At 53.6% G+C, this 17,882-nt stretch overlaps 1 protein-coding gene across 2 annotated transcripts in view; it reads left to right on the top strand.

Moving 5' to 3' along the window:
- CHTF18 (chromosome transmission fidelity factor 18) overlaps positions 1-17,882 on the top strand; it is a 39,259-nt gene that overhangs the window by 326 nt on the left and 21,051 nt on the right. For both annotated transcript variants that reach the window (XM_019512709.1, XM_019512708.1), the window contains exons 2-18: positions 1,308-1,577; positions 1,892-2,033; positions 2,640-2,841; positions 3,740-3,829; positions 4,410-4,462; positions 4,937-5,090; positions 5,572-5,784; positions 6,695-6,792; positions 6,885-7,008; positions 7,165-7,310; positions 8,086-8,179; positions 8,255-8,353; positions 8,736-8,866; positions 9,263-9,431; positions 10,854-11,078; positions 11,270-11,419; positions 15,289-15,419. In XM_019512709.1, the coding sequence (XP_019368254.1) occupies positions 1,308-1,577; positions 1,892-2,033; positions 2,640-2,841; positions 3,740-3,829; positions 4,410-4,462; positions 4,937-5,090; positions 5,572-5,784; positions 6,695-6,792; positions 6,885-7,008; positions 7,165-7,310; positions 8,086-8,179; positions 8,255-8,353; positions 8,736-8,866; positions 9,263-9,431; positions 10,854-11,078; positions 11,270-11,419; positions 15,289-15,419 (2,491 nt within the window). The remainder of the gene's footprint in view (positions 1-1,307; positions 1,578-1,891; positions 2,034-2,639; positions 2,842-3,739; positions 3,830-4,409; positions 4,463-4,936; positions 5,091-5,571; positions 5,785-6,694; positions 6,793-6,884; positions 7,009-7,164; positions 7,311-8,085; positions 8,180-8,254; positions 8,354-8,735; positions 8,867-9,262; positions 9,432-10,853; positions 11,079-11,269; positions 11,420-15,288; positions 15,420-17,882) is intronic.

The following is a 17,882-nucleotide window of genomic DNA, read 5'->3' as shown; positions in this document are numbered from 1 at the left end:
GCCTGTCCGCGCGGCAGCACCGTGGTGACAGGCGTGCTGCATGGAAGCGGCAGTGCCCACTGCGGCGCCTGAGTGCGTGTGTGTGTGTGTGTGTGTGTGTGTGCTCATGTCTGTGTACCGATACGTATGTGTGTGCGTGCGCGCATGTATGCAAGCGTGTATGTGCATGCGCGCGCCTGTGAGTACATGCATGTGCATGTGTGTATGTGCAGGCATGTACATGCATGTTCATATGTGTGCGCATACATGTGTGTATGTCCTTGTACGTGTCCATCCATGCGTGCATCCAGTGGAGGGCAATGAAAATGGCCGGGGGCTGGGGGACAGGACTGGTGAGGAGCGGCTGAGGGAAATGGGCTGATTGAGTCTGCAGAAAACAAGACCGAGGGGGACTGAAGAGCAGCCGTCACCTCCCTGCAGGGGGGCTGCACAGAGAATGGAGCTGGACTGGTCTCAGTGGGGGCAGGCGAGCAATGGGCTCATGCTGCAGCAAGGGAGTTTTAGGGCAGATATCAGGAAAAACTTTCTCACAAGGAGGGTGGTGAAGCACTGGAACAGGCTGCCCAGAGCGGTGGTGGAGTCTCCATCCTTGGAGGTGTTGAAGACCTGGGTAGACAAAGCCTTGCCTGGGATGATGCAGTTGGGGCTGGTCCTGCTTGGAGCAGGGGGTTGGACTAGATGTGACCTCCTGAGCTCCCGTCCACCTGAATTTTCTGTGATTCTGAAGTGTATGTGCATGCACGTGTGTGTGCGTGTGTAAGAAAAGGGGACTTCCAGGTCTCTGTCAGTATATTAGAAAGGGAACGGGTGGGTCGAGAGATCAGTCCCAGTCGCATCAATTGCAAGGAGGTGCTGATGAAGATACCGAGGCTCAGTAACGTATCGGCAGTGGCGCTGGGTGTTGCCTGTTCTTTACCTCTCCTGGCGGCTTCCAACCGTAGTCACAATCTTCTCTGAGCTGGTCAACACGCTAAAAAAATTGCATTGCGTATTAATTTTTCCCCCGCACGTGTTTCCCACCAGAACTCAGGGTGCGTGTGCTTGGAGCAAGTGGTTGTGGTGGATTCTGCTTGCAGACGCATCGGTTTACACCAAACGCATGGGTGGCACCGAGTCAGACGTGAAGAAAGGGCAGAATCGGTTCAAGTTGAGCTGAACTAAACCCCTGTTAGCACCAGGTTTAATGCTATGGGGTCTGGCGCAGCCACCCCTGCCCTAACATCGTGCCATTTCAGGGCCGTTCCTCTAGGCACAACGGCCGCATAATCCCATCGTGCCTTTTTTTTTTTAACAAAAATCTTTTCCAGATGTCACGTCTTGGATGCCAGCCCCCAAAATCTCCCAGTTCCGGAATAGAAAGCAGACATTTGACGAAGCCATCTCACCCGGGGACGCAGTTAAGGACTCCGCTGCTCCGGTCTGCGAGACGCACGAGGACAAGGACCCTCGAAATGGGGTGGGAACGGGAGATGCGAAGGCTCGGAAGCGGGATCTGGATTGTAGCCGCCGTGCTTCGGAGGAGGAGGTGGAGGAGCGTTCGGAGAGCTTGCTCCCGCAGGAGCCCGCGTCTGAGCTCAGTACGTTCGTCAACCGCTGTTATTCGTTAGCTCTATATATACGCCAGCAAGCGTCTGCCTTCATTTGGACTCTCCCTTTAACCTTCGTTGTGGGGTTAGCTTGGCTAACTTGGCGGGTGGATGTCTATTGTGCATCCATTCTGGAGCTGTTAAAAGAGGAAGAAGGTGCTTCCTTCCTCCTGGGTTGGTTTTGAAGCTTTGTTCCCTAATAAAACCCGTTGAGCTCCCTAAGGGAGGAGCTGCGGGAAGGTGTGACCTCCTGCCTGTACCGTGCTTGGATCGATGTTTCCTTCCCCCTCCTTTGTTTCTTGCAGCGCCCAAGCCGAAACGCCGGCGGCTCGAAGCTGTGAAGAAGCTGAACTTCAGCGTGGAGGGTGAACTGGCTTCTGATTTCCCCCAGGATGACATCGCCCCACCTCCTTTCCCTGGGGCCTGCTCCAAGCTACCGAGTGCCAGGTTCCTCTCCGTTTTATTGCTACTCAGGCAGTCATTTTAAATGTGGGAGCTAAACTGAGTTTGGTAAATGGCCTGCATTCGCCAAGCCAGCGGGACAGGCCGCTTCGGCTCAGGGCAGGAGGTGTCTCCTAGCTGAGCTTGCATGGCCCGCTCGTTGCAGTGGTATCAAGTGCCTTATTCGGAGACCCTTACGGTAACGGGCTCTGATGGGAAGCGCTGCAGGCCGAGCGTTGCGATATGGGAAGGGGAGCTGCAGGACTAGGACCTGCGAGGGGATACGTGCAGTATGCGAGCGCAGGAGTCGAGGCGGGGACTCTCGAGGATGGGCCAAGAGTCGAAGCATGTCGAAGCCCCGTGCGCAGCCTCTCATTAAGGGGCGAGGCCGTTTCGTGCACCTTAGCTTAATCCTCTCCAGATTAAATTACAGCTTTAGTCCTGCGTGACCTGGGAGCAGATTAACACGCTTCAATTTATGGGTGTTGAAACTTCAGATGCCTTAGGAAGGCCCGGGCCACCTGACTGCGGCTTCTGGCATTTCAGCTGGTCGCGTGAAGTCAGTTTTGGCAGACAGTTGGTCTCATGGGCTCTCTCCGGCACCTGCTGCAGGAGCCCAAACTTCCTGAGTCCGGATAGCCTGGAGCTGAGCGACGTGGCTCCGCTGCGATTGACGCCGCCACCCCTCGAGCGCAACCTCAGTCGGGTCCTCAAGCGCCCCCCCATCCTGGAGGACTACGTCAACGTGACGTCAGCGGACGGCACCAGAGTCTTCATGGTGCTGAGGGAAGATTGCACCCGGACCGGAGTAGAGGTGAGACCAGATCACCGCTGACTGCGTGCGGTTAGGAGCTGTGCTGAATTGCACGGTTTTCCCATCATAGTTGGGTCGTGTGAAGTCGTGACCAGCGAAACTCCTGGGGTGCGAGATGAGGCTTCTCGGTTTCGCTTGCATTGCTGTGGGAGGTGTAGCAGAAAATCCCCTTGTCTTGTCATGTGCAGCCCCTCTGCTCGTGAGCTCTGCCAACACAGCCAGGCCCTGCAGTGTAGATGAACCCAGGGTTTGCCTTGTCCTGTGAGCTCTGATTCAGTGATGGGAGCTGGGTAACTCCTACAGTCTCTAACCGAGAGTCATAGAAATTCAGGCTGGGAAGGAGCTCAGGAGGTCACATCTAGTCCAACCCCCTGCTCCAAGCAGCGCCAGCCCCAGCTACATCATCCCAGCCAGGGCTTTGTCTAAAAACCTCCAAGGATGGAGACGCCGCCACCTCGCTGGGTGACCTGTCCTAACGCTTCACCACCCCACTAGTGAAAAAGTTTTCCCTAATATCCAACCTAAATATCCCTTGCTGCAGCCTGAGCCCATTGCTCCTTTTTGTGTCATCTGCCCCCCACTGAGACCAGTCCAGCTCCGTCCTCTTTTGAACCCCGCTGCAGGCTGCTATTCAGTCCCCTTTTAGTCTTCTCTTTTCTAGACTAAATAAGCCCGGTTCTCTCCGCCTCTCTTTGTACGTCAAAATGCCCAAACCATTTTCATTGCCTTCTGCTGGACTCTCTCCAGCGTGTCCACATCCTTTCTGTAGTGCATGGCCCACAACTGAACGCCGTACTCCAGATGTGCACTGTGGAGGTCTTCGAGAGTTGTGTATGTGTTTATGCTTTGCATCTCTCTGCTGAAAAGGGTGCGCCTGGTCTCTTCTCATCTTTTGCAGCTCCCAGGCTCTCTTGGCTGGAATACGCACAGACCGCTTCACTTACTGGGAGTACCTTTTTCCTACCTAAAGGAGCAAGTGTATGAAGAGGTATTGTACCCAAATCCCATTCCCATCTCTACTTGCAAGTCATGGAATCGTAGAAAATTCAGGCTGGAAGGGACCTTAGGAGGTCACAATGAATTCAACCCCCTGCTCCAAGCAGGACCAGCCCCAACTACATCATCCCAGACAAGGCTTTGTCTTAAAAACCCCCAAGGATGGAGAGTCCAGCACCTCCCGTCTGTCTGCTCACAACCAGGTTGCTTCCACAGCGGGCAGAAACCAACCAGATTGGGAATGGGTCTGGAAGGGGCCTGCGGCGTGGTGCTGTGTACACACGCAGAGTCCCATGCAGACCCCTCAGATATATTTGCCCTGGAGATACTGGACTCTGAACCTAGATAAAGACCCTTTGAAAACTGGGCCCTGGATGGGATCAGCCAGGACTGGTACGGTCTGTGAGATGAAATGTTTCAGTAGACGGAGTCTTATTATTTTTTTAATTGAGGAAAAGGAAGTCTCCGCAGTGTGATCCTTGCTCCTTCTCCCTCGGCCCCTCAGAGGCGAGCAGCATCAGCTGTCAAATCCCAAAGTCACTTGCTATGATGTCACCCCATTTGTGTTTCAGCATCACCAGCGGGTGTTGGAGGCTTCACAGCACCTAACGAAGCTGCTAGCCAGGTGGGTGGCTCTGGTGTTTCTCCTCTTGTGCTTGCAGTCGAGGGTGGGATTCCTGGCACTGCGGGGGGAAGGAGGGTCTTGGAGGGTGGGAACATCTTAGCTGAGGTCTCTCTGGGTGACCCTAACACAACAGGCATGCAAAGATGCACACAGTGCATCACAGCTCTCCAGATGCTGCAGCTGTTTCGTGTCGAGTAAACATCTGGATCTTCTCAGAACAGGAGGGGTGGTTCTGCCAGGCTGTGACCTGGAGCAGTCGTTGCACAGGGGGGGAGAGGGGCAACTCACTGCCCCCAAATGTATCCTCGTTGAGTCCCTCTCCTGTCACGTTAGTGCGGCTTTTAATCTTCCTTTTCTGTGTGATCTACCCAGGATGGGACTTTTAGTTATAGGTGACAGTGGAGAGCCTGGTTTGTCTTCTGCTCCCTGGGCTGGGCTAGCTTGGACTTTTATCTTTGCTTTTGATTATTGCAGTCGTCTCGATGACAGCGCTGGCATGCCTGAAAATGAGAACTCGGAGCCCAGCGAGGAAGCAGACCTGGCCAATGAGGAGGAGGAATCCACCCAGCACTGCCTTTGGGTCGATAGATTCACTCCCCGGCATTACACGGAGCTGCTCAGCGATGACGTAAGCTGCTTAGAGCGATGAGACCGGGATCTTTGTCATTAATAACCGTTCTCTAATCCTCTGGGAGTCCTGGTGCCATGTTCTTACCTGACCTACGACTGCTCCTTAGAAACTGCAACAAGCCTCCCATAGATGATACGGGCTAGAAAGATAAAGGTGTGTGTGTGTGTGTGTGCATGCTCTACAAACCTCTGCAAACCACTGTCTTATCTGTTCAAATATTCATGTTGCACATACGTCCACTCCAGCCTAGATTTGAGGACCCTAAACAGGTGTGCGTTAAGCCGCAGAGATGGATGCTTCTAGCTCTGCTGAGCTGGAGTCTCCCTTGCAGACCTCTCTGCTTCTTCCTCAGTTGTTCTGCTCACTAGTCCGGGGGTCAGACTAGATGATCTACTCAGGTCCCTTCCAACCCTAGAAACTATGAAACTTGGAGCTACTGCCGCTCAATGTCCCGTTCCTCTTCCCCTCCCACATCCAGTACACGAATCGGTGCCTTCTGAAGTGGCTCAAACTGTGGGACACGGTGGTTTTCGGGAGGGAGAAGCCGGGGAAGAAGGCGAAGCCGAGCGAGAAGGGCCGGCCCCCGCTCAAGCAGCTGAAAGAACAGCAGAACAAGTGGAAGAGCAAGACCCAGGTCACGGAGGAGATTTTGGAGGCTGAGCTGGACCCTCACAAGCGCCCCAAGTATAAGGTGACGTGTCTTGGCCTGAGTCTCCCCCCAGCCAAGCTTCCCCAGACATTTGAATTGTGTTTTTTAGTGCTCGAGGAGGCTTCTTGGGTTTTACTTGCCTCTTCTTTATTTGCATTTTTATCTTGTGAACTTAAACCGTGGGGTAATGGCAGGGGGGTAGGAGGGAAGGATCTTATTCCAGGTATGGAGAGGTTAAAGTGCTCGCTTACTCCTGACACCCTTGTCCACTATTGGGCGATGTCAGGTCACACTCGCGTCGGCTGTCCAGCCAGCGTGGAGCAGTGGGTGGAGGACGACAAAATTGCACGCCTGTCTTATTGTACAGGCTCCGTTCTCTCCACGTAATGGCTTGGAAATGGGAAGCGAGTCTAGGCGCTGCACGGCAGAGCAGCACATTAACGACTGCGACTTCTGCAAGCTTGGGCTGTGCCAAAGGCCGCTTCAAATAAGCGTACGTCCCCGGGTTCGTTCACCCATGTGCTCTGCTGACTTAAACTGATACCCCTCTTGTTTTTACGTATAATAAATGGAACCTGCCTTGAAGTGCAGTGAAGCCCTTTCCAATATAACACTCTGTTGCTTGTAAATGTAGCTGCCACCCATTGTTTAAGACTGTTGCCCAGCCATGTGGGACAGGAAGTAAAGGATCCTGTGCCCGGCTGAAATGTCAGAAGAAACTATTGTGACCCCAGCTGGGATTTGAGCTGGGGGCCAGGCTTGCTGCTACAGAAAGCACCGGAGGGACCTAGTGTCAAGAAGTGCCAGGAGCCCAGGGAAGATGAGGCAGCTGTTAGAGAAGTAGTATGAGGCACTGGAGCTGTTCCCCTGTCCAAGGGAGACCTGTCTGGAGGGCGAGCCGACGGCTGCACGCTTGCTGAGCATCGCTCTCTTGCCCCCCTGTTTGCTGCAGGTAGCGTTGTTGTGTGGCCCACCGGGCTTGGGGAAAACCACGCTGGCCCACGTTATCGCCAAGCATGCTGGCTACAACGTGGTGGAGATGAACGCCAGGTGAGTATTTGGCTCCGTCCCCGGGGTGGGGGCCCAAACCTGGACCCTGCTGGCCTGGGCTGTCGGCCACTCCGAGCCCCTTTGCGTTTCAGCGATGACCGCAGCCCGGACGTCTTCAAAACCCGTACTGAAGCTGCCACACAGATGAAGTCCGTGTTGGGGGCCAACGAGAAGCCCAATTGCCTGGTCATTGATGAAATAGATGGCGCGCCCATTGTAAGCCCGGCTCACCTACCAGGGGTCTGGGCAGCGGGGGTGTCCAGAGGAGGCGTTGGAAGTGTCTGGGGCTCTTCACAACATTGCCTGAGCGGGAAATAATTTACTAACCTATTGCCGTGTTTGTGACTAGCAACCGTTTACTTTTTTTTCAAGGCCTCAATTAACGTGCTGCTGAGCATCGTCAACCGTAAGGACGCGGAGCCAGAGCCCACAGCCAGCACCAGCGGGGCAGGTGGCAAGAGGAGGCGGCGAGAGGGCGGCCTCCTCTTACGGCCCATCATCTGCATTTGCAACAACCAGTTAGTATCTCCCCCTGGTTTGCACCCATGGGCAGAGGGTGGGAGCCAGGAGGTTTGGTTTTGCTTGTATTTCTTCTTCTTGGCACCTCGGTTTTGGGGCTGCCGTGGTGTGAGCACGAAGGCGGTGCGGGGCTTGCTCTGTCAAAGCAGTGCCCCCTCCCTCTCTTCAGTCCTACAGCTCTTTTCTTCCTCCACCTGCTCCATTAGTCTCTAATGCTGACTAAAAGAGATCCTGGAAGGCTCTGGCTCTCTGCTCAGGCCCATAAAAAGTATTGCTTTATGCATAGCCACCGGCACAACTCCCTAGAGAAGGCTCTTTGTGAAAACTCCCTTTATTTACTCTTCCTTAGTTACCAAGTCAGCCATGTGCCCCTGTACGTGCAAGCAAGCCCCTCGACACGTGTGCTGCGGTGCACACCTCAGTCCATCTCGGTAGGGTGGCAGGGGGGATGATATCTCACTGTATCCCCAAGGGGACGGGTCCAAACCTTGCTCTGCATTCGTGCCAGAAACCACGCCTATCAACCCAGGTGCCTGGCTTCATCACTCCCTCCCATGCTGCTGGCAGACATTGGCGGCCTTCACCGTGCCAGCCTGGTTCAGGAAGACCTTTGCCCCATTGGCAAAACGTCCATTGTTGCTATGTTTTCATGTCAGAACTGTTTTCTTTTTCTTTTTTTTTTTTTTTTTTTTTTTTTTTTTTTTTTTTTTTTTTTTTTTTGTTTCACTCGTTGCTCGAGTAATCCTTCAAGGCTCGTCTCTGTCTCTCTGCCAGGTACGTCCCCTCTCTGAGGCAGCTGAGGCAGCAGGCTTTCCTCTTAAACTTCCCCCAGACTGCGCCCTCCAGACTGGTGCAGCGGCTCTGCGAGGTGCGTATTGGCCCTTCCACCCTTGGGTCGTGTCTGGGAGATGGGAGCTGACGCCCCCGCTTCCCTCTTCTGCAGATTGCCCTCCGGCAGGGCATGAAGGCAGACATGGGAGCGCTTACGGCGCTGTGCGAGAAGACGGAGAACGACATCCGGTCCTGTATAAACACCCTGCAGGTACAGCGGAGCTCGCACGGGTCTTCTCCCTCCCTGAATCCCGCCCTGCCCTGACTTGCTTTGCCGAAGCTGCCCTTAAAGGGACCAGTTGTTAATGGACCATTGCTGGCTGGGATAGACCCTCTTTTTCACTCCAGACTTCACCTGGATTCAGGCAGGTGACTTGGAGGGCAGGTGTTATGGCTGGTCCCCAAAGCATCTGTCCAGCTGGATGTCCTCAGGCATCTCTATGAAGTCAGCCTCCATTTTTCCTAGCACGGCCTTGAATGAATGGTCAAGCACTATGCAAAGCCTCTCCTCCCTTCCCCACCTCCTGTTATCTTTTCCCACCCCCACTGTGTTCTTCAGTGCGTGAAATCTAACTTCTGTGTTGCGTTCCCAGTTCTTGCACGGCCGGGGCAAGAAGGAGCTGAGCGCGAGGATGGTGCAGACGATGAAAATTGGCTTGAAGGACCAGAACAAGGGGCTCTTCTCCATTTGGCAAGAGATCTTCCAGCTCCCTAGGATTCAGAGGTGTGAGCGAATGTTGGTTAGGTCACCAGCCTATGCAGAGCAGAACCGCTTTGCAAACAGACTCTCCCGGGTCCCATGCATGTAGTTCAGGGGACCACTGAGGCTGTGGAAAGGAACAGCTGCTTGCATTTTGCTTGCCATGGGGAAATCAGAAACTGCTGCTGTGCTGCTAGGATCGTGCTTCATGCATTGCAGCGCAAAGGACTTTGTTTCAGCGGCTCTAGGGGTGCTTGTCTGTTGTCTTGTTTCGCCTGCAGCATTGGCTGTAGCGGTGTCAAAACTCGCCCGTCTATTCTGTATGGCCCGAATGTGTTACCACTGGATCGCTCCACCCTTTGGGTGGGTGGCTGTTGCTCAGTCGTGCTCTTTGACATCGTGCCTTTTCTCCCCTCCCAGACACAGAATAGGAATGGACCCTTCTGTGCCGAACCAGATCCTCCTGGGAGGCGATGACGGCTTGCTGAATGTGACTGGGGGCAGGACTGGTCTTAACACCTCGTCCCAAAGGTTCCTGCGCATCCTGCATCTCGCCACCACCTCTGGGGAGCATGAGAAACTCACTCAGGTACGGCAGCCTCCCTGGGAAAACCAGGGGTCTCTGACTCCCCTCCGGTGTCTGCCACCCTGAAAACTGGCTAATGCTCACACTGGATGGCTTGTTGGGCAGTTTTAATGCATCGATAAGGGCCCTGCCACACATTCAAATTTAAAGCTGGATAGAAACCACCTATAAAGTTGTTCCACATTTTCAAGAACTAACTTTGTTGCTGGTGGCCTCTTTTTATAGCTGGATGGACATTTTTATGCGGTGGCACGTGTGGCCGGTCTAAATTTTATTGCATGATTAAACAGTTAATGGCGTAATATATGTAACGTGGGGCAGGGGCCAGTGGCTCCGGTGGCAATGACTGGACCCCACCAGGATCTCGTAGCGCCTGTTGGGGTACGTCATGAAGTGGCAACCTCGCTCCTCTGTTCTGCGCAGCTTCAGCTCGGCCTTGACTTCTTTCTAAGCCACCCCAATGGGAGAGGTAGCAAACTGTTGTCCTTATTCTACACAGGGGGGCAAAAAAGGAAGAGAAGAGTTTTTTTGCATGCGGTTTTGCTTTGCTGCTCTATGCTGGCAGGACATGTGGCCCTATAGGAACATGTGCTAGCATCTGCAAGCTCTTGGGTGACTCTGAACACGTCCTTTGAGAATTGGCATTATTCTTGGCCAAGACCCTCAGCAACATGGGCGAGATGCTTGTTTTTTGGGGATGTGCTGATTGGTTCCAGTACCCATTTAGGCATTAATCTCTGGAGACTGCAACAGCAGCTGTAACGATTTGGGTGGAAGCGGAGCTTTACCTTGAGGCCCTTGTTTGTAAATGAAATGGCTGTGGTTTTAAATGCATTCAGTCCCCGGCTGCTGCCAGTGCTAGAAAGGGGGAGGTGGATGTTTCCTTTCAGTGGCAGGGCAGACACGTGCTGCTGGCAGCCCTGACAACTTTGCCTCGCTTGGATTTGTTGGGTTTGTTCCTTTGAAAATATTCAGGCTGGCGTGGGGGGAGGGAGTGCCTGTCTTACAGGAGGCGGCCATAAGACTGAGCAAACCGAGTTGCAGCCAGAGGAAGGCTGGGGGGGAAGTGGGGTGAGTCTATAAATATGCAATGGGGTAGATGCTATGGGAGCTGAAGGACAGGGTTGGCATGAGGAAAGTGGGGTGTAAACTGGGGATGCAGAAAGTTAGAAGGTGTCTGACTGAAAGGGGGTGACACTGGCCTCTGACCCAGGATGCTCCTGCTTGTTGGAAATCTCGGATGCACCATACCATCCCAGAAAGCAGAGGGGGGGACTGCTGCACTCGTGCAAACAGCATCGGCTCTGGGTCATAATGTGCAGCGGTGTGGTGGAGTCTCCCGTGAAGCCCAGACTTGCAGCCTGCAAGGGAGAGGCCCTCTGGCCCAGGGCGCTGCGTAACTCTGCTCCGTGCTGCTCCTGCCAGGGCCTGTTCGACAACTACCTGAACATGAAGTTGAAGGATTCCAGTTTCGGCTCGGTGTGCGCGGCCCTGGAGTGGCTGGGCTTCTCCGACGTCATGAACCACACCATCCTGCATGGCCAAAACTTCCAGCTCCTGAGATACCTGCCCTTCCTCCCCGTCGCCTTCCACCTGCTCTTCGCTTCCTCCAGCATCCCCAGACTGGCCTATCCCAACAGCCAGCATGAGGCAAGTACCAGGGAGCGAGGTCTGTGATATGGGGTGGGAAGCCCGTAACCGGCGTGATGTGGTCACAGTCACGTCACCAGTCTGGGATCGGGGCACAGGTTTGGAGTTGGGGTCTTGGAGGTCTTGCCTCAGGGTATCAAACACAGTGTGAGCCCAAGAGCTCGCAGCATTTCTGCTGTGTCTCCAACCAGGCCCTGACCAAACTGAACCAGATGCAAAACCTCATCCTGTCCATGATATCAGGGATCACGCCCAGCTCCCGGAGCCGTGCAGGGATGCAGCCCCTGGTCCTCGAGGTGCTGTGTCTGCTCCTGGATATCATCTCCCCAAAGCTGCGGCCGGTGAGTGGTCCCTGCTGGGGCTGGGTGTTTGGGAAGGGAGCGGGTGCCCCATGTCCTTACAGCATTCGCCTATGCTTTGCAACATGCCCCAGACCCAAAATGCTGAATAATTCACCCCAGCAGAGCAGAAATGGACTGAGATGGCTCCTTAGATCCAGGTGTCCCAAACATTGGAGCTGTAAAGGGACATCACAGTCCTGGATGTGGAGGCTGTAGGAGAAGCCAGTGGAAGCTGCTGTGTGTGCGCGTGTGCGTGCGCGTGTGCGTGCGTGTGTGCGTGCGTGTGTGCGTGTGTGTGTGCGTGTGTGTGTGCGCGCAAACTGACATGTAACTTCATAATTCTTAATTGCACACGTACAGTATAGTGCATTTCCACGGTGAGGCCCGAACAGTCCTGTTGGGTCCTTCATGTCTAAGGAGTTGAGGTCTCTGCTGGTCAGACAAGGCCTGCGGCCAGGAGGTTAGAAACCCTGGCAGCACATCGAGAGGTGCAGATGGGGGAAAGGCCTTGCTTCTTCCAGTGCGTGTTCGGGGCCTGTCTCAGGGCGATTGCTTTGGGGAGCTGCAGAGCTCATCTGCAGTTGTGGCTGGCGAGAAGGGCACTGCCATGCTTCACTGCTATGCCAAAACTCACCCAAAGGGCTCGGAGCCAGGAGACGAGTCTGTCGCTCGGGCCGTGCTGGCTCTGGAGGTTGGCTGTGGCTTGGGTCAGGCAGCACCGCTCTGTGCATTGGCCTCAAGGGGCAGGGGAGCCATGGGATGCGCTCCCTGTCCCTACTATCCTGGATTACCCTACTTTCTTAGGAGGGTGGTAAAACACTGGAACCAGGCTACCCAGAGTGGTGGTGCAGTCTCCATCCTTGGAGGTTTTTAAAGCCCAGGTAGACAAAGCCTTGGCTGGGGTGATGCAGTTGGGGCTGGTTCTGCTTGGAGCAGGGTTTGGATTAGATGTGACCTCCTGAGGTCTCTTCCAACCCTTCTTGTCTATGATTGAAGTGAATTGGCCCCAGTGTATATAGCTTCTCCTTCCCTCCCGCCAGCTCCGGTAGATGTTGTTCTGCAGTCGGTCCCAACCTGCTGCTGCCCTTTCACTTGCTGTAGCACGTGCCGCTTTGTCTTCCCTGGGATGTCACGTCTTTTTGCAGCTCTGGTACAACACAGAGGGGTGGTTTCAGTTACTTGGGCACACTGATTTCCCTGTGCCTTTCCCCAAGGGGGCTGCTGGGAGTCTTCCCCCACCCCATGAAGCATGTACTGTCCCTAACAGGAGACTAATCCTGTTTCCTCTCCAGCTTGAGCCTTGTGGGTATTAACTGTTCTCCTTGTATCAAGAGAGGAAAATCTGCTGCAGGTTATTTTTATGTTTAAAGTTATTACAGATTAATTGTACTGCCCCCTTGGATAATCTCCCCTGGGGTTTCCAAGCAAACCTCAGTGCATCTTCTGCTAGCAGGAAGGGGTGATGGTGAAAGGCTCATTATTCACTTGGGTATTATTACTAGGCCGTTCCAAGCAGGGGCGTCTGAATGACCTGCCAGGTCCTGGGAGGTAAACTGAGGCACGCTCAGGATGTGACTTGCCTATGTTTATGCAGCAGATGGTAGAGAGGAGCAAAATCCTGGGCTGCACTACAGAAGAGCTGTGGATTCAGGATGGGAAGGTCTTTAAGTGACATGGATGGGTTGCGACCGGGCGTCACCCAGCGAAGGGGGAGCATGGTATGCTTTCTGGAGCCTCCCATGTTTCCGATCGCGGGCTGTGCTCAGCGCGGGTTGTCTGAAGCGCCGGCTCCGCTGTCTGAAACACCCTTGGGAAGGGGAGCCTGAAACTCCAGGTCCAAAGGACTGTCCCTGGCAGCTCCGTGCAAACACGACATTAAAACAGCCCCGGAAAGCAGCACCCCGGGGGGGTTTGTTCAGCTGGGAGTTGTTGGGCTCCTTGGAAACCATCTGAAAAAGATACCCCGAAGCTTTCATTTATTAGCCTCGTGGTTGGAATCGTTCCTGGTCCCGGTTAACACTTGTAGCTCAGCTGGTGCCTCTGCTGTCCTGGGTTTAAGATGAGGGGAAGGAAAAAAGGGCAGGAGGAGCCTGTTTTCTGCCGTCTCTGGAGAGACGCGGCAGGGACGGCGTCCAGGAAAGCTTCCCACCCGCTCTGATGCAGGGTCTCCCTGGCTGATCCAGTGCAGGGCCCTGAGGGAACAGATGAGCTAGGGTCATGGGTTTGACCGTGGTCAGACCTTGATTTAAGACTCAGCAACAGGCTTCACATCAGCTCTGGAGTCGCTATCTGCACGGACGGAGCTGATGCGTGGGAAACAGCAGGTTTTTTTAAAGAGGTGCTTGGCTTTGGGTAAGAAGAGGGATTGATCTTGCATTGCTGGGAGCAGGGGGAGCTGAGCACTTTGCAGTGCAAGACCCTTTATTTTCCCCCTCCACAACTCACCTGTGTGCTCCCGAATGGCCCTGACTTGGTTGTAAGGCTGTGATTATTACATTATTTCTCTGCATTGCAACCACCGCTGCTTCAGACCAGTGCTTCCAGCAATCCAGATCCCATCTCTGATGCTGGTCAGCTTCAAAGAGCCTCCTGCCGTTTTGTACCACGGGGATCCTTTGTGATCTGCCCACCGGAGAGCCATTTAGTCCTGGGCCTCTGCCCTGGCCCCAGAGCCCATTCCCCTTGTAAGGACTTTTTCGGGGGAGGAAATGGCTGTTTTGCTCCCTGTGGGATACAGGATGCATCTGTTGGGTGTACCTGGGCTGCAGGTGAGAGGCACCATCCCATCACCCGGCTATGCCAGGCTTGCTGTCAGCCCCCGTCCATCAATGCTTTATCCCTGGCGACCTTCCCCTGCTCTCAGACTTCAGGGGACAGTTATGTAAAAAGCCTTTTGGGAGAGGGCTTGGAACAAAACCCGCTCACTAACCAGTGCTTTGTGGTAAGGCAGTTGCATTTAGTCAAAGCCCTTGGATCTTGAGAGAGGGTTTCTGTCAAGATTTGGCGTTTCTGCTGCAAAATCTCAGCTGCTTGGTTTGTCCCATAGTGCACGTGTGTAATGTTCAGTGAAGCCTGTGTGCACTGGGGGATACCGATGAGCTGGTTTTGTGTGTAGGGACCACGAGGAGTTAGCCTGACAGTTCCTCTTCCTTGCACTTCACTGTCTGCACCTCTCGAGAGGTCCTTTTGAATGCTTGCTGGTTACCAGCCCCCGCCCCAAAAATGGCTGTATTTCAGCGACGGTAGGAAGATGGTGCGACTCCCCCGGCAGAAATATAAGCATCAGTTGCCTAGATGCAGCATGTAGGGACGTTTCGTGGGCTGTGGATCCCGGGCTGCGCTATCCCGTTACGGCAGGGCCAGTCTGGCCTACCTGCCCTGTAACCCCCCTGCATTGAAATCAGTGCAGCTGGGAGCTGGGTTCGGCTTCAGCGCTCTGCTCCCGGAGATCAAATGAGGCTTCGCTAGTGGGTGGGGGCTCCCCGGTACATCCCAGCATTAGTGCTTGAGCCTCAGGAAATCCCGCGCTGGCACTGAAGGTTTATTGGCACCTGCCAGAAGCTGAACGAAAGGCCCTGCCCTTCACCCACCGCAGCTGTTGCCCTTCTCTGGACTGAGACCTGGGGGGATAGCAGAGGCCTTTGAGGCCAAGTGGAAAGGGGCCGTCTCTGGTCTCTCCGAGGGCTGTGGAGGTCTTTTCCGTTGCAGAGTGCCATGGGGGGGGGCCATCCCCGCTCTGCTACAGGCTTCCCGAATGCCCTCGGGCAAGTCGCCCAGCCTCTCCATTCAATAGGGGTAAGAAGACCTGTGAAGATGGCGGGCGCTTGTGGAAAGGGGGTCACCTTTCGGGCTGTTTCTCTCCTCTGCAGGTGAACACGCAGCTGTACAGCCTCAAGGAGAAGCAGCAGCTGGCCAGCCTGATCAGCACCATGCTGGCCTACAACCTCACCTACCACCAGGAGCGCACGCCGGAGGGGCAGTACATCTACCAGCTTGACCCGTAAGTAGGGCAGCGACACGCCGCGAGCAGCTTTGGTGGCATCCGCGTGTCGGAGCAGGTGGCAGAAGTGGAAGGTGACGTCTCGGAAGGGAACAGAGATGTTCTTGGTGGGCTGCATCTCTGTGGGCTCTAAGATGCTGGCGAGGCCAGAAGGCTTGGATAGGGAATTCAGCATCAACACGGCAAATAGAAATATCCAGAGTTTGGGATATTGGCCTCGTGCCATTTGCCAGCCAGCTCTGAAAGGTAGGTGAAAATGCATCTCAGCCACGCCGATGCCTTCCCCAGGATGACAACTAGTCCCTTTTCTTTCTAACTGTGCCGCTAGAAGCTGTTACGTTCGCGCTTAGACTGTAAGATGTCCTCCTTGTAGGGCAGAAGTTGCACGAGAACATCCCAAAGTTTAGTAGCTGGTGCCGGGGGCAGGGGAAAAAGGCAAATGGATAATGCTTTCCCATCGGCAGTCTAGGATGATTCTGCAGTCGGGAGCTGGGAGGGGAATGGGCCAATCCTTTGTCAGGTTGTGTTTTATTTTTTTGAAAAGCAGCGTAGCTTTTAACCAAAGTTTCCTGCCTTTTGACAGAAAGGTCAGTGGTGTCCCCTCGAGGCACAGAGCCATCACTGTTTGGTTTATACCGTGTGTGCTCGAATCCAAGATGAGCGTCTCCCCCACTTAACACGGGGAAATGTCTAAATTTTCCATGCATGGAAGCTAATTATAGCAGGTTGTCTTGCATGCAGAGTCGTATGGGATTCAGGTAAATACGGTAATTAGTGCCAGGCTCAGGCTCACTGCAGTATTTGGGGAAAGGGCAAGTGCTTTTAAGTGTTTCCGAGGCCGGGAACAGAAGGCATCCAGGCTGAAATTATCCTGTTGTTTCTCTGCTCGCTGATTTTAAACGCATCACCTACCCACCCGCTCTCCACCCCCTCTTCCTTGCTCTCTGCGTACTAATCAGCCTTGGTTTGATCCTCTTTTACTTTCACCAATCTGGGTTTTTCATTTGTTCATTTCTGTAGCAGGTTTTCCTGGATCTCAAGGTCATGCCCTCTTCCTCCTTGGCAGCGTGTTTCTAAATTGCATGCCCTGCAGTTAACTGTTAATAGGCAAAGGGGAGCGAGCAGCTGTTTGCACTTGATTCCCATTAAAAAAAAAACCCAGACAATTCCCCAGCAGATGTTTTATCAGTGCTGCCTGGCTATCCCATCTAGTCTAACTGGCATTTGTTAGACTTGTTTGGTTTTAACCTTGATAAAAGAATTGCATCCATTGTGGTGGACAGATTAAGAGTGGATGTTGCTTGGAGTCCCGTGAGACGAATGCGGGTGTTAGGGAAGCTGCGGAGCTGAGAACAAGTCTCTGTCTTGCGCCATACAAAACGGAAAGAAAACCTGTAAGGTACTAATTAATGGTTATGAGTCAAGTCATAACCAGGAAGACCTGGTTAAATGGAGATCATTTAAGAGCATGATCGGTGGGTCTGGTAGGCTGACTGTAGTGTTGTTTGTCGGTCCAAGGTAGCAGCTCTCGTGGGTTGTGTCATCCTTCCTTGACAAAACAAGGAGCAATGGGCTCAAGTTGCAGCAAGGGAGGTTTCAGTTGGATATTAGGAAAAACTTTCTCACTAGGAGGGTGGTGAAGCACTGGAACAGGCTCCCCAGAGAGGTGGTGCAATCTCCATGCTTGGAGGTTTTTAAGACCTGGGTAGACAAAGCCCTGGCTGGGATGATGCAGTTGGGGCTGGTCCTGCTTGGAGCAGGGGTTGGACTAGATGTGACCTCCTGAGCATCCTTCAACCTGAATTTTCTATGATACCTCAAAATCCCAGTTACTGGCTATTGTCCCAGGCCCTGTATAAACCAACACAAAGAAGGCGCCCACCTCCAGGAGTGTGTACGCCAAGGGATGTTCAAATATAAAGCTGGATAGAAACCAGCTGTGAAGTCGTTACACATTTTCAAGCACTAACTCTGTAGCTGGTGGCCTCTCTTTATAGCTGGGTGGAGTGAGAATTACACTGCATGTATGGCCACTCCAAATTTTACTGCATGATTCAGCTGTTAATTATGTAATATATGCAATATGTGACAGCGGCCTCAGGCCTGTAGACAACGCTGTAGCCCCAAACCACTTGCTCCAGCTCCCACGCAAAGAGGACGAGCACTCCCCAGTGTTTCACCTTGGACGTTTTTATGCTTTCAGCCGTTCGGCCAGGTCACAAATACATCTTACGCAGGATTTTCACATTTGATTTACATTTGTGGCTGAGAATGGGTGATTGCAGCAAAAGGTGTCTGCATGCTGGGACAACGACAAGCTTCTTAATGGCTTGTTCTTCTTTTTTTGGCACTTTTAATTTAACATTTGTACCATGGATTGAGCAGAGACGAGTCCTGGCTGTGCCAACGCCCCTGAGCCGCCTTCATTATTTTTACATTACTTTGCATCAAGATCCATTTGCA

This window comes from Gavialis gangeticus, unplaced genomic scaffold (assembly GCF_001723915.1).
Source record: "Gavialis gangeticus isolate Ggan-Ray unplaced genomic scaffold, GavGan_comp1, whole genome shotgun sequence".
In the NCBI taxonomy this organism is placed as follows: domain Eukaryota; kingdom Metazoa; phylum Chordata; order Crocodylia; family Gavialidae; genus Gavialis; species Gavialis gangeticus.
The sequence above is the reverse complement of the archived record's forward strand: the minus strand, read 5'-3'. Positions and strand labels throughout refer to the sequence as shown.